At 49.2% G+C, this 15601-nt stretch overlaps 1 protein-coding gene and 1 long non-coding RNA gene across 2 annotated transcripts in view; one reads left to right on the top strand and one right to left on the bottom strand.

The window, feature by feature from the left end:
- Positions 1-2522: 2522 nt before the first annotated feature.
- Positions 2523-9367, top strand: GRHPR (glyoxylate and hydroxypyruvate reductase). Its single transcript, XM_035310926.1, has 9 exons — positions 2523-2672; positions 2765-2895; positions 2969-3041; positions 3437-3553; positions 4154-4242; positions 4906-5010; positions 5724-5859; positions 6210-6340; positions 9078-9367. The coding sequence occupies exons 1-9, from the start codon at positions 2596-2598 to the stop codon at positions 9197-9199; spliced, it is 981 nt and encodes a 326-aa protein (XP_035166817.1). The 5' UTR covers positions 2523-2595; the 3' UTR covers positions 9200-9367.
- Positions 9368-14996: 5629 nt separating this feature from the next.
- Positions 14997-15601, bottom strand: part of LOC118156738 — a 1269-nt gene continuing 664 nt past the window's right edge. Inside the window, exon 2 of the long non-coding RNA XR_004746411.1 lies at positions 14997-15593. This is a non-coding gene — a long non-coding RNA (uncharacterized LOC118156738). The remainder of the gene's footprint in view (positions 15594-15601) is intronic.

Raw genomic sequence — 15601 nt, forward strand, 5'->3', positions numbered from 1 at the left:
ACAAAAGGATTTTGTCCCCAAATTGAACAATGGCTTTATCCAAAGGAGCACAGAGCAGTCTGCAAGTGAAACACCTCCTGCTGAAGCTGACCATCACCTGCAGGGAAGCACATGCTGCCTTGTTGTTGCCTGGAGCTTGTTACCACAAGCTTCTGCCATCAAGCAGTGAGATTTTGAGACATCCTACACCATGTCCTGGAAGCATTTGATGGCCAAGTCCCAGAAGTCACTCTGTACCTGTGGTGAAACTGGTGGCCCAGGACGGTGGTGTCAAGCCAGGGCACTTCAGAGAAATGTTTTTGCCAGATAAGATGTCAGCACTAATGACAACCCAGCGCAATGTAACAAAAATAAAATAAAAAATAAAAAATTCAAGCAATTATGAAAAAATAAAATGGCCTCTGCTGCCATAATCTGACAGCATCCTGATGGTGGGAGAAGGTGTGCATCATGATAAAGGAAAATCCCACAGGTAGAGTACAGTCTTATTAGATAAGCTGATACCTCATATAGCACAGATGATTTGTGCCAGAGAAAAGCACTGTAAGTCCCTGGCCTCTGAGTTTACTATAAAACTCCCATTAAGATCAGGTGGTTACACACTGACTTTCTTTAGGCCTCTTGTTAAAGCTTTCATCAGATAATGACAGCTCGCATCTCCTAGGGCCGTGATGTAGGGGAGGAGCCCAGAGGCTGACAGATCCTTTGTTTTCCCACCATGGGAGATGCAGTGAAGCACAGTGACCAAGTCCAGGCTTTGCCCAGTGGTCACACCACAGCTGTCAGTTGGGGTGTCCCAATGCTTCAACCTCTGCATGCAGATTGTCATCCCTTTAAACTTAAAAACTGTGGTGAGTGCATGCTGTAAATCATTCACATTTGCTGGTACATACCTGTGGAGCACCTACTGTGTAGCAGCAGAAGGCAACCCAGTTACACATTCTGGGGTGTTAACCCCATTTGCCCTCTGTCCATTGATGCATTATCTTCACTGTTTTGACACCATGTTCATTCCCAAAGGTGGTACACCTGTTTTACTTGACCTTTTTGTACAAGAACATGTCTTATTTTCTGTCCCCTACCCCCTGCCCTGCACACACCCACTGTTAACATACCTGTGGTAATTTTATTGTCATAAAGCAAATTCAGATCAGATCTCCAGCAAATTGATATCCCACAAGGTAAGGGTCTGGCTACTGCAGTTTAAAAAGCAAAGTCTGTCTTCAGCACTGGGAGAGGATTTAGTACTAATCTCTAGACATTGGAGACCTCCCAAAGTAGTCACTGGAGACTCAGAGATGGAAAATCCTATCCTAAAACACTACCCAATATATCTAGCACCAAGTCTCTGCTAGTTGTGGCAATACCAATGAAACTTGGGCAGCCACCTCAGCCTATTCCATGGCTGTGTGGGTGATGTGTCAGAGCTGGGGTGCTCTGTAGCATTTCTTCAAGAAAGTGAGCAGAAAGCCTTGCAGGGGATAAATGGTGTTCCTAGAGCTGCAAGCAGAGTTGTTTGTTCCTCTCAGCTAGCAAATTCACAGCCCTGTTTTGGGTTAGATGCACTCAGCTTAGACATACAGGCTGGGACGCAGCTGGGTATATCACCATGGCTCCTACGTGCCTCCGTGGCCAGCAGAGAAAGAAGTGATGTCTGACAAGCTACACGTGGAAGAGTATAGCTTGGAAGACAGTTTTGATCAGGGAGCTTGCTGGGTGACCACAGCAAAACAGAATGTGGGAGGATCAGGCACACTGTAAGCAAGAACAGAAGTCCACCATCTCCCATCAAAAGCAGAATAGGTTATCATCAGCCAAAAATGAATGGCATTGGCACAAAGCCATGCCACAGAGCCATGTTGGGTGGTTGATGTAGTTTCCACCCCAGCTTACTTCCTTAGATTACCAGGCCCTTGGCTGATTGGTGACAATGTTATACAGCAACACACATTATAAGACATTACCAGCAGTCCTACTTTTACGAAGATATGAAATTGTCATCCACGTCACTAAGTGGCGGACAGTTTGGTGTCTTAGCTTACCACAGCTGGTAGTAGCCTCTCACTGGTGCTCTGTGTGTGCACTGCATTGGATCCGCATCCCCACAAGAGCATGAGGGCACAGCCCCGGCTCCCCGCTGCCTCCTCCCAGAAGTGACCTTTTTTAAGGTGTTCTTGCTCTGGTGAGGGGGGCAGAGGGCTCATTAAAATTATCTCACGGGCTACACAATCAGCAGCAGAGATCTCTCGCGTATTTGCATTTGTACAACGAGCACATGACAGAAATGACACCCCTGACATTTTTATCATCCCAGCAGTTCTTCCAGGGTTTGTTTTCCCTCAGAAAATTCCGGCTGCAGTCTTCTTAACACCGGGCCTTCCGACACCGGGTTAAACAGCTGCTCCAGGCCCCTCTTTGTGTCCGGAGCGCTGACAAAACCGCCCGGAGCAGCAGGAGCGCCCCGAGGCCCGGCCCGGTCCGGCCGAGCAGCCCCTCCACAACCCAGCCCGGGGCCTGCCAAGGGCCGGCTCCGAGCCGCCAGCCGGGGCCGGGCCGGGCCGCCCGGGGGCGCTGCGGCGGGCGGGCGGGCGGGCGATGCGCCGGGCCATGGCGGTGTTCGTGACGCGGCGGATCCCGGCCGAGGGGCTGCGGGTCCTGGCGGAGGCCGGCGGGTGAGGGCGGCGGGCCGGGCAGGGCCGCGCCGGGCAGGGCAGGGAGGCTGCAGCCCCGTGAGCTCGGCTCCTGACGGCCGCGTCCTCCGCAGGTGCCGCGTCCAGCAGTGGGACTCGGAGGAGCCCGTCCCGCGGCCGCAGCTGCTGGCGGGGGTGTCGGGGAAGCAGGGGCTGCTCTGCCTGCTCTCGGACCGCATCGACCGCGAGGTGCTGGACGCCGCGGGTGGGTCGCCGGGCAGGGGGCGAGGGGTGGCGGGGGCGGGAGTGGGGGGCGGCTCTGACACGGTGTCTTGCAGGGCCCGGCCTGAAAGTTATCAGCACCATGTCCGTGGGCTTCGACCACCTCGCCTTGGATGAAATTAAAAAGCGGTAACCTTCGGCGCTCTTCAGCTGGGGGGCGGGGGGGGGGGGTATAATCAGGGGGTCCGGCTGGAAGAAAGGAGGCAGAGAAAGACGATGAACCACGGAGCTCATCCTCCACCCAACACGAAGATCCGCAGGTGGACCTCAGGGGTGGCTTTTCACAGAGGTCGGTGCTGGAAGGGGTTTGTGGAGCGCACTGCCTTCGTGCTGGGCCAGGGCCCCAGTCAGAGGGGTCTTAGAGCAAAGGGGTGAGGAGGAGTCAAAGGGGATGTCCTTCCCTGCACAGTACCATAAGAACCTAGGAAAGAGTTACATCAGCAGCTGTCCCCGCAATTTACAGGTAGCACGCCAAAGTCAGCACTGCTGGATCTGGAGACCTGAGCGCTGTGCTTTCCTTTCAGGGGGATCCGTGTCGGGTACACCCCCGATGTCCTGACCGACGCCACCGCAGAGCTCTCCGTGGCGTTGCTTCTGGCTACGTGCCGCCGGCTGCCGGAGGCAATAGAGCAGGTGAAGAAGTGAGTATTTGTGGCTGTGGGCTAGAGCAAGGGCTGGCTTCTGAGTCCACCAGCCCCAGAGGCAAACATTGCGGGAGCTGGACAAAGTGAAAAAAAAAAATCCCAGCACTGGACAAATGAAATGGGGCTTAAGCCAGAGTGTCACCAAGCTGGTGGAAAACCTTGCTGGCTAGTGTGATTTTTTGTCCTGTGATTTTTTGGAGGCATGTTATTCAAGGGCTGCAAAAGGGACAGAAGTCCCTTCTGAACACCCCTATGCGTGCTGTAGATAGGGGATCAGGGGTGACAACCACTGAATCAGCTCTGGACCCCTGGAGATCTGACCAGAGTTCACTGCCCGGTGACTGGTCCGAGGCTCTGCTTAGTAGTGTGCTAAGTTCAACCAGTTCTGAGGCAGCTGCTGCATACCCAAGGTTTGAGCACATTTGTGCAGGAGACCACAGAGTTAGCTTGAAGCAGGAACCTCTGGCTGTAAGATCATCCAGAGGGACTAGCCTGCTGCAGTGCTTATGGTTTGTGGTGTACTCGCCACGGTGCTGGGCTGGGCTACATAGGCTCTCTGCTGCTTTCTTAACGTTTCCACCTGACTCTCTCTGCTAGTGGTGGCTGGACAACATGGAAGCCTTTGTGGATGTGTGGCTATGGTCTGTCTAATAGTACGGTGGGCATCATAGGTCTGGGAAGAATAGGTAAGTGCATGTCATGTGCAAGGTTTGTGTGCCTCTGCTCGCAGCAGGGTGCTTTTGGTTTTGTGCCATGCTCACTTATTTAAAATCTGTTAGAACAACCAGGAGGGCCCAGTAGAGCTTCTCTGAGCGGTGATCTTGACCCATCAGGCTTAGACCTTAAAGTTTTAATTATTCACATGCATCCACTGTACCTGAATGCCACAGCAAACTGGACATTGTCCTCTTGGTTTTCACTTAAACAAATACCCTTGACGAAGCCCAGTACAATGTGCTTCTCATCTGATCAGTTGTTGACTTTGTCAGCTGATGGCTATTTCTTTCCTCGCTTTTTGGTTTGCTCTCAAGGGTAGCTTCAGGTTTATTATCCTGTGGCTGAGAGTTTGTTCCTGCTCCCTTGAGGAGCAGCAGGAGACACCTACCACTCACCCCACTGGGAAACAAGCCTCACAGGAGCAATCCCAACCAGGGATGCCACAGCAGCCCCGTAGCAAGATACATATTCTTTCCTTCCAGCTAAACCACATGCATGCTTGCCAGCAGATGCATAGCATGGTGCAGCAGCGGGGCTTGTGTGACCCCTGTGGCCAGGTGCTAGTCACTGTGCTGTGTGCCCCTCTGCAGGCATCCGCACACCAGGTAGAAGGTCTTCTCTCTCATTTCTAGGACAGGCAGTTGCGCGCCGTCTAAAGCCATTTGGGGTCAAGAACTTTCTGTATACTGGAAGTCACCCAAAACCGGAGAGTGCTGCAGAGTTTCAAGCCGAGTTTGGTAAGAAATATAAATGACGTGAGAGAAACAGTGAGTCTTGGGGGGATGGGCTGGGACTGACTGGAGATTATTGCTGATAGTAGATGTTGGGTGCTGGAAACAAACACGGGCTTTAACCTTCTGCTTTAAAATGAGTGCATAGTCCAACAGAGCCTAGCAGTGTTTCTTAGTAAACAGGAACAGGACTTCTCTGCAGGCCTGTTGGAGTCCTGAGTCTTGCATCCAGTGCTAATTTTTCAGCCCAAAGCCAGTGCGTTTCCAGTTTGTGCTTTTTTTGCACAGTCATTGCTAGTCCCTTGCATTTTCCTCTATTCAGGTCCAGGAGTGGAAATCGCATGAGTTACACCTGTAGGTAATGTAGGGAGAGATTTAATGTTGATATAAACTGTCACTGTAGTATTTTGCTATCTAAACATGAAATACATTCTAGAGCCTCCTTTTGTCCAAATGACCAAAACATTGCTAGACATCCCTTTGGATTGATTATAATTTAAAAGTGAAGCAAAACACTACAACAATATCTGTAGGAATGTGTCTCTGTGTAGTTTGTTTGATGTTTGCCCATCGTTGTGTCTCTCCTTCGGCGGAGAAAGGTTGACAACATTTTTCCAAAGCAAAATGTGCTTGCTGGTGATTCTTGTGAATTAGGAGGGTGGCTGAGAGATCCTGGTGAAGTCTCTGACAAGAGCTGTGACCTTTGTTTCTCCACTCAGTCCCACTCACGAGGCTGGCTGAAGAGTCAGACTTTGTTGTTGTGACATGTGCTTTGACTCCTGACACCCAGGGAATGTGCAACAAGGATTTCTTCAGCAGAATGAAGAAGACCTCTGTGTTCATCAACACAAGCAGGTAACAGCATCCCAGTCTCCGGCACAGGCAGCATGACCCTGGCACCCTGCTGACAGCTGTGGCTGCAGAGGGATCCCATCAGTGGTGAGATGTGCTTTGTCTGGGAGTCCATGCAGGGTGTGAAATCATCATGACTGCAGCCACAGGGACAGTTTGTCCATACTGTGGCCTGCTCCCTCCATCTCAAGGTTTCTCGGGATCCATCCAGAGTCAGGATAAGTTGCTTAGGGGGGTCTACAGCCTCTGTCTCCTGCCCGGGGCCTTGTGTCCAGCCCCGGAGGGGTGGATGACCCCAGGGTCTTGTTTGACATCTTGGGACCGGTGTGAGCCCCTCTCTCTGCTTTTCCCAGGGGGGCTGTGGTGAACCAGGAGGACCTGTATGATGCGTTAGTCAGTGGCCAGATTGCAGCTGCGGGCCTGGATGTCACAACGCCAGAGCCACTGCCCACTGACCACCCTCTGCTCTCCCTCAAGAACTGCGGTAAGTTGCTGTGTCTGCAGCTGGGGCTTCCCCTGTCCCTCTCCTGGCCACCTGCTCCTTGGAGTGCCACCTCTGCCTAAGGCAAGGGACCTGCTGGCTGGTTTCAGAAGGATTTTCTGTCTGTGCAAGCCTGAGAATGGTGAACAAGAAGCGAAATGCCTTTCACAGGCAGGAAAATCATGTGTTTAAGCAAATTGAAGGCAACCATTTTGTAGTGAGGGGAGCTGTTAAAGCAAAAGAACTTATTAATGTGATGTAAAACAAGCATAAGAGTGGTATTTTAATACCCCAGAAAGCAGTTGAGATTGGCTTGTCTTATAATGTAATCCTGATAGATCTGCGTTCAAAGAACTGAGACACAAGGTAAAATTCAGGAAGGGGTTTGATATTGGCAGGTGCTGGAATGTGAAACCTCTGACAGTGCCCTGCCAAGTTCTGGTCTTCTGTAAGCTCCTGGGCATAGAACTCTGTAAGATAAGCTTCCCGTGCAGCTAAAAAGCATGGTGCTGAGTCTGCCTAGAGGAGTCTGAGCCTTGGGAATGCTCCAGCAGGGCTGACTAGCCCATGCACTCTGAGTCTGGGCTGTAAGGTGTAGGTAGGCTCAGCAGCATGCACAGGAGCGCAGCTAATTAAGTGCCAAGTTGTGCGATGTGTGTCAGCAAACCCGGGAACCCCAGCTGAAGAAGCCAGTAAGTGCTTGTGCCGTGGTGATGAGCAGAGGTTTCTTTGCAGGAACACCTGAAACCAGGGACAATCACTTATCACTATTAACTTCACCAGTGCTTTCCTGAGAGCTGCCATGCTGGCAGTGTTATGTTTTAGTGCAGCAGCCCCTGGGCTACAGGATGTTAGTGGCCCTCAGCATTTTCCTAGATATCCTTGTCAGAGAAGGAGCTGTCTATGCTGGGGGCTGTTTCCTGCGTCCTGTAAGCTCTTCCATGCAGCTCTGTCCTTGCAGGCACCCCAGGCTAGCCAGTAGCCTGAGAGAAGTTAGGGACAGCCCTTGGCATGGTCACTGGCTTCCCTTGTGTGGTCTTCAGTGATTGCTCAGCCCTTCCCCTGTGCTTTCGTTTGGTAGCTTTCCTCTGCTTCTTCAGACAGGGAAGCACATGGATCACGTTGGTTACTGAGAGGGACTGCTCTCAGGTACAAGCAAGGTAGACTTGCTTGTAAACCAAGGGGCAGAGATGGAACATAGAGGAAATGCTGGTTTCTGGGCAAAAAGTAACGACGGTTGTCCACAGCGTCATTGCTGTTAACTTGTCAGGTTTATTCCTACCTGGCTGCCTCTGCTTCACCTGGGCAATTTGCCCTGCTCTGGAGCCAGCGGGCAACTCTGGAGCCAAGGTCTTCTTGCATACCCGAGCGCTTTGTTTGATCAACCAGGGATGAAATCTGGTGCTCTGCCCTCATCTGAAGGGGCAAAATCCAGTGTGATGGTGTCGGAGGCAGCAGCGTGTCCTCTGCCAAGGAAGGTTTTTTGGGGGGGGTAAGGAAAAATCTGTTCTGTGGAAAGTAATAATAATAAAAAAAAAGTGTAGGAAGGTCAGGGTGAAAATGTGGACTTGCCCATGACTGGGTGTCCAATTTTGAAACAGAATTTCATAGCTATTGCTTTGATTGTCATTTTAGTAAACACTATTTTTGCTGTGTTTTGTTCAGATCCCATAGCAGGTAATGTGAGAAATGATAAAAGCAGAGAAATATTTCTGGAAATATTTTTGGTACTTCAGAGACCGTAGAGTTTTTGAATAACACTAACCAAGACAAAAATAAGTACCTTTTGTTTTGTTTTGTTTCTTAAGTGGAAATGAGGCTTTGATTCTGAAACGACTGACAGCTTTCACCCAAAACTGCCAAATAATTTCAGCAGTTGGAAAAACACAGGATAAGTAGAGGAGGAAGTGTTGACATTGCTTCCACAGCAAACAGAGAACTCACGTTTGGCTCTTGATTGTGAACGAAAGGACCTACATGTCCCCACAGGTGGCATTACAACCTCACCCCACCCCCAAGTCAGCTCCATGTCAAGTATTTGGGCTTCTGCACTTCCCATAGGTGTTGTGAATTATAAGGTGAACAGAGACGGCAGTGCAGCCGTTTCACCATACCAGGACATGGTGCTGGGCACCCTGCTCTGTGTGGCCCTGATAGAGCAGGGGCTGGGCCAGATGGACCTGGGAGTCCCTGCCAACTTCAGCTCTTCTGGGGTGCTGTGAACTTTGTCACACAGGTGGATAAAAATCCCTGCCTTTACGGCACTGTAACCCTGCAGATTCTGTAGGGGCTGTTTGCCTGCACTGAGGAGCCTGTAAAACATTTTTTTTTCCTGAACATTTTTTTTTGTCTTTTGCTCCAGTATGCGTTGGTTCTTTTCTGTAGGTGAGCGCAACTTCCTACAGGTGTGTGGTAAATGAGACCACAGCGTGAGAATTTCACTGCATGTTTCTCTGTCAAAGGAATGTGTGTTTCACATCTGCCACTGGCTCTGTCCATGCATGAATTACCAAGCCTGAATGTAGAAAGAAGGACCCATTCTTGACTGCCTGTCTTCACAGATAGCTTAGTTAGTTATCAGATGTGCTTGGCAGCAGTGTGTTTTGTGTCAGCTCCTTGCAGAGAGGCTGCTGAGGGATGACTGTGCTTGCCCACCCCATGCAAAGACCCCTGGGAGGGCTGGGGCAAAGGAAAGTGTTACGAGGTCAGTGAGCATAAGAAACCTTTCCTGTCCGCGCAGTGATTCTGCCACACGTTGGGAGTGCCACCTACGCCACGCGAACCACCATGTCGGTGCTGGCTGCTGACAACCTGCTGGCCGGTCTGCGGGGGGAGCGCATGCCCCATGAGCTGCTGCTGTGACGGCCCGGAGCCTGCCACTTCTGTGGGGTCACCGTGCAGGACGTGGCATCGCCCTCCAGCCTGGAGAAGCTTGACAGATGGGTCTGGTGCCTCTCCTCTGCAGCTAACACGTCAATGACATCCACAGTGAGAGAATTGTACCGTAGCTATTAAAGAGAAGCAGTGGCTGTGGTGTGTTTTTTTTTCACTCGGGAAGGGGATTCCTCCACACCTGTTGTAAAGTGGGGAAGATACAATTCAGGCTCTTTGGGTCAGTTTGAGAGGGCCAAGCAGTTCTGTGCTCGAGCTCCAAGCTCTCATCCAGAAACAGGAAAGAGAGGTTATTAGGCAATAGGCAGAGGCCCACTGCTGCCATCAAGGGAGCTGCTTCCAGCTCACAGTATTAAAAGACCTAGCTAAATGAGTGCCAAGGCATGACTTTTCTGTTTTTCAGGTGTGTAAAAATGAACAAAGAAAGTCTTATATGGCTCCACTGGCATCTCCAGCTTTGCCATTTGTATCCATAGTTAATTCTGGGCATGGCTGCAGTTGCTGATCTCTGAAGTGGGTTGTGAACCAACCTCAATTGTCCTCCCCGTTTTTTCTACTTTATTTTTTTTTTCAGACGTGTAGTGATGCACGGTAATGCAAAGGAAAAAAGTCCCAAGTCTCAGGTGTGCTTCGATGAGCACATTTCAGGGATTTGGAGGGGGTTTGCTCTCTCCTGTAGTCTGTCCCACTCACAAATGGGGAGTGGAATGCACCTCTCCCGCTGTTCGTCCTGGTAATGTATGCTCAAGCTGATGAAACAATCAGTGAGATGTGCTACTTATCATGCCCTCTCTGAGGAAAGCGAATCAAGATGACACAGTTTCCATAAGAAAAAGGAAAGGTGGCTATGCCATTGTGTGACCGCAGAAGGAGGAGTTTAACTTGTATTTAAACATTTCTCAAAAACGCCACTTTGAATGCATGTGCATATTGGGTGTTCACAGGGGTGTTTGTTCCCTCATTGCCAGCTGCCACCGTGGTGCAGTGCCCGTTATTTGGGGCAGGAATGGGATGCAGCATGGTGCACGTCGTATTAAGCTGCTTAGTGCAGCGCATGCCTGCCCGTGGATGGATGCTGAGCTGCTCTGCAGAGCCTCAAAGGAGGCTCATAGAAGGTGTGCCTGTGTGGCCAGTGTAGGAAAACTGCTGCTGGCCTCTCCAAAATGAGTGGCTGAGCAGGTCTGCAGACCACTGCTATGAGCACAGTTACGTGAAACCATTAAAGGAGTTCAGTTTGTTAGTGAATGTGCTTGCTATGCAGCCTGACTTGTCCTCGGGGATGTTTGCAGTTGCACAGCAAAATGTAAATAAAGTCAAGTTATTCTTAGCATTTTGTGAAGTCCCTAATTCTAGGGAAACGTGAGCAGAGTAAACGTTACTTATAATGCCAGTGTGACAAACTGAATTTCTGAAAAATAATTAGGTACTAGTAAAATAATGTAAAGTAGCTACTGTGGAAGAGTGTGTGTTCTGGCTTCCTGACCTATAGTGCAGCTTTGAATAAAGGGGCGTTTGTCCCATGGGGACTTTTTTTTGGTATTGAATTATGTACATCTTAATTTTTTAGGTCACTGGAATAAGGGAGAGCCTGAACAGCATTAGGCTGCATCAAGTTCCCACTGGCTGTTTTGGGAAGAGGGGCTTGCACCTCAAGGAGGCTGCAGCACGTTGGGCTCCTGCAGCATGGAAGTGCACTGGCCCATGACCTGCCAGACCATCTGGGGGCCATCGTCACAGCTTGTCACACGGCACGTGAGTGCCAACATCCAACCTTTTGTGAGCACTTCGGACCAGCAGAGTTTCCCCTCCCTCCTGTGCAGCCAGCACTTACGGAGTACTTCTGAAAAGGTCACTGCGCAGCAAAGGACAAAAACGCTTCCAGCATTTTTAGAGTAAATGGTGAGGATTGAATGTATAGGAACGCTGCATTTTGCAGCCGTCAGCAAAGAGTGTTAAATGAGCACAGCAACATCAGTTACAAAGTACAAGGTCTCCAGGTTTCTGCTGGGGCCCTACCAAGGACTTGCCCTGTCCCTAGTCTTGCAGCAACAGCACTGGTCACATCCGTGAATTACAAATTTGTCCTCCCCAACCATGAACACCTGTGTGGTGATGAAGGCAGCTCCATTTAAATTATTTTCTGGTAATACCTTTACACATACACATATATACATGTATGTATGTAAATGACAGGGGTGGTGAAGCCTCTGCAAGCACAGCCTATGCTGGGGCTGAGAGGAGCAATCAGACTTGCCTTGCACTGCCTGGCAGCAGCGTGGCCATTTGAGGAGCACAGGTTGGCCCTGTGGGGGTCCCATCCCCTCCCGTTCTCCCGGTACCTGCAACCACCAGATGCAGGTGACAGCTCTGCCAGCAGTGATTTCCTCTGCACCGGCACCTAGGCTGCTCTGCAGACGTCTCCATTCTGCATTTACTCAGAAGCTGAGATCGGAGCAGCTCTGTTGGCCTCGCTGGCACAGGAAACCCCCACTTACTCCATGGCACTACCAGTAAACGTAACCCAGGAGCTTGTGGCTCTGGATGAGCCATCTTCAGCCCAGAGTAAGCTTGGTAAGAACTGGTGGCTTGCAGCTTGAGACAAGGTTGAGAAACTGTCTTCATCCCAAGGTGAAGCAGTGTGTGGGGATGTGTGCACGTGCACACCCTGTTTCCAGCCATGCAGGCTCCCATGCTATCTCCTGGCCAGTTCCTGCTGGAGTCCAGTACTCTGACCAGGTTATTTTAGATTATCTAAACAGTGAACCCTCCATGTATGACATGGATTTTATTCATTTTATTTATTTATTTATTTATTTTTAGGTCTTTGGTGTTTTGGCTGGGGTCACAACACACACGCAACACCCATCACCAGTCTCTGGATGCTTACTGTCACCACACTGTGCCTCCCCAGCCATCAGGAGGGTTGGAGCCAGCTCAAGCCTGTTGCTGTCATCAAAGCTCTGTTTTCTCGTTGTTTGGTGTTCACAGACTGCCAACAGGCTGAGCCAGGTGTGTGTCCCCTCGTGCTGGCCCTGTGCTGGCCAGGCTTGCTCAGGAGAAGGTCTGAGCTCCTTTGATGAGGTCCAGAGTCAACAGTGACACAAGCAGTGGATCTGCTCAACTGACTGCCCTGTGTTTCTACAAGGGCTCCCCCGTCCCCTGGTATGAAGATGCTCACTATCTCTGCAAACTGCCATGGTCCGTCAACACATTGCCCTTGCCCATCACCTTCAAGCCTTTGTCTTTGCAGGCGTTTGCTGGTGGGTCCCAGCACTGGCAGCAGGAGGTGGCACGGCCTGTGCGTTATTGGGCATGGGCTCAGTGTGGGCCCTGGCGTGTGCCCCCATGCTAACCACTCACACAGCACTGTAGCCTCATAAACAACCTTGGGCTCAGTGATAGAAAGGCCCTCTTCTACTTCAGGGAGTCGTGTTTTGTATAGTCCCACCCAATGCAGCTCTTCAGCAACACAACAGTGTGGTGCTCTGTCCAGCGGTGCACTGTCTGGGTGTACAGTGACGCATGGAGAAAAAGTCCAGGATGGCAACAACCCATAATGGGCCCCAACTGCTTAATTTACTCTTTGTTATTGTTCAGCTCTGGAAGGATTCTGGCAAGGGTGAATAAAAGTTCTTAGGTCTGTATCTCTGAAAGCAGCAGTGTGCTGTTTCCCCCAACTTTCATCCTGTATAAAAGCAGAGCGGGGTGCTGCATAATAACACAAAAAAATTCTTGAGAGTGAGAAAGGAGGGGAGAAAGGCAGCTGGCAGTGTGCTAAGCCTGCCTGTTGTGAGGCGCAGCCAAAAAAAAAAAATAAAAATGCACACACAAGAAAGAGAAAAGCCTGTGCTTGGAAATACTTTTAACTTCACCTCGTGTGTCCTGTACTGCTTGTTCCGTCCTATGGAAAGAATTCTCCATGCTGAATTCTGTACTTAATTTTCTCTTGATGCTTAATGAACCATACTCTGATAGCAATAAAAGCTATAGGGAGGTGTTCATTAATTAGTTATCAAAGCTGGCTAGAGTTAAAGACCTGTACTTCACGCCTCAGAGGGTATCTGACATATTCATCAATACAGTTTGATTCACAAGCCTTACGTATTACTACACACCTGCCCACCAGAACCAGAAAGCATTTGGGAAGCTTCTAACAAGACCTCTGCTGACCAAGGACAGGTTTGTAGCTGTGGGGGTAAGTAGAAAGGAAATGGGCTTCTAAGCATTTTAATTGGCTGGAAAGTTTCCAAATGACTTAGCAGAAATCAACAGGATTTACTTTGCCGCTGAAAACCTTTGATTTATTAAACAGTCAAAAGTCAGATTAGTTTGTTGGTCTGTACAATTTCTGAGAGCTTTATAAATATTCTGATATTGGTGCTGTTATTGTAACACTGAAGGATGCTGACTAAGTATTCAAAAGGTTATTGTGACCTCTCCAATGATACGAGGAATACTTAAGTGTAAGTGAACTGCTACCCAAGCACTTCCATTAGATTCCCCAAGTGCATTAAGAAATACACATGAACTTGCAAATAAGACTACCCAAGTGACAGAAGCACATTTCAGGTATTGTGTCTTGGAATTTCTTCAAGAGCAGCACCTGCTGCAGCTGTGGATCACTCTGTTGTGCCAGCCATTGAAAATGTCAGTTTTTTCTTACATACGTACCTCATTCTTCCTGACTCCCTGTGATATCAGAAAGAAAACACTGTTCCTTGGGAGAAATTCATTTTATGCAAGAGTAACTGGTTTAGCAAACATCTTGTTCAAAGACAAGATTGAAAGTGTTTTCACCAATCACTCCGTGTTAAAAACAGTCTAAAACCCTCAAAGGTTATAACACTGCTTTAAACAAACAAACAGGTATGATTTACTTGTATTTTTCTGAAGGGAAGTAGCGCCTTCTGGGAAATGCTACTGCAGGTGTGCTGGCAGCATCTCTTTCTTTGATGATATTACTGCTGTTTCAATAACAACCATAATTACAAGCTCTAATGAACAACATATTCTACCAGAAACAAATAAAAAAATATAATTATACAGGCTTTCACAATTATTTTTTGCTAAGAAGAAGTATTTCTTGTTCAAGACTGGCATAAAGAGCAGGCAATCGCTTTTAAGTGACCTGTTTTGGTGGTTATTTGGCTGATGGTACTGATGTAAAACAAGGAGGCTCCCACCAGCTCTGCTGAAGAGGACACAGGATTTCACACCAGCACAGTGATTTCCACGTTCATCAGCCACGAGTCTGGAGGAACAGAGCCTGGACCACTGGAGCACAGCAAGGAACGGGCAGAGAAAAGCAGTCACCCTGGACAAGCAGCTGGTGGCTGTGAAGCCGAGCGTCACGCTTGTTATTTTCAGCAGTCCGCAAGGGTCAGGTGCAACCACGTAACGCAAAAGCAGTGGGGGTGGTAAAACTGAGCACCTAAGTGAGAGTAACTGCTGTACGAGAGAACCTCCAAAGTACACGCTGATGTTTAAATGACCACTGCCAGGACAGACCCTTGTCTTGGACTGCTTGAACAGAGGAATTCATTCTTTGGCGTGACAATGTTTTACAGGGTTGAGGTATGAGCAGGAGATACTGGCGGACAAATTCAGTGAGATCGAGGAACTCTGTGGAAGTCTTTCTTCTAGGTAAGACCCAGCCAATTGAACGTGTGTCCTGCAGTGGCCACTGACAGCGACAGGCACAATATCATAGTAAGCCCCAGACTGAATTTATTTGCATGTATTATGAAGAAAAATTAAGAGAACAATGTAGTATTTAAAGATTGCTTTTATGCTTTATTTGAATGTTTACACCACTGCCTATTCAAGACATGAATTGTGCCATTATACATAGTTTAGTCTCCTCAGCATTAATACATTTTCTGAAGCAAGCTACCAAACCAGCCTTCATTCCCTTATATTCAGATACCTTAGCTGTCCTCTGCTGTAAAATCAGGAAGGCCAATGATGGGCATTCAAATGCTGTCAAAAAAATAATCCTGCCATTACCCAGACACTTACTCATCGTCCCTTGCCAAGAGGGGATTCCAAGAGGGAGCTCATCTAACTGAAAAATGTGAATAATCTCTGTACAAAAGCAGGAATACTTCCAGAATCCAAAGGCTTTCCAGACATCCTTTGGCCAGCTTCCATTCTGGGAGGGAGATCCAGGCAACGGACCATTTCCCATCAGATAGCCCCCACCCTGCAACAACCTGCTCTGAGGTAGTTGTAGAGAGTGGTAAGGCCTCCCAAGCCTCCTTTTCTCCAGGCTCAACAACTGCAGCTCCCTCAACTGCTCCTCACCAGCCTTGTTCTCTAGAGCCTTCACCAGCCTCATTGCCCTACTCTGGACACCCTTCAGCACCTCGATGC

This window comes from Oxyura jamaicensis, chromosome Z (genome assembly GCF_011077185.1).
Source record: "Oxyura jamaicensis isolate SHBP4307 breed ruddy duck chromosome Z, BPBGC_Ojam_1.0, whole genome shotgun sequence".
Lineage (NCBI taxonomy): Eukaryota > Metazoa > Chordata > Aves > Anseriformes > Anatidae > Oxyura > Oxyura jamaicensis.

Coding starts and splice junctions, on each gene's coding strand:
- GRHPR (XM_035310926.1), top strand. CDS start 2,596: ATGCGCCGGGCCATGGCGGTGTTCGTGACGCGGCGGATCCCGGCCGAG. Junction 2,673..2,764: donor GTCCTGGCGGAGGCCGGCGG/GTGAGGGCGGCG, acceptor CGTCCTCCGCAG/GTGCCGCGTCCAGCAGTGGG. Junction 3,042..3,436: donor TTGGATGAAATTAAAAAGCG/GTAACCTTCGGC, acceptor CTTTCCTTTCAG/GGGGATCCGTGTCGGGTACA.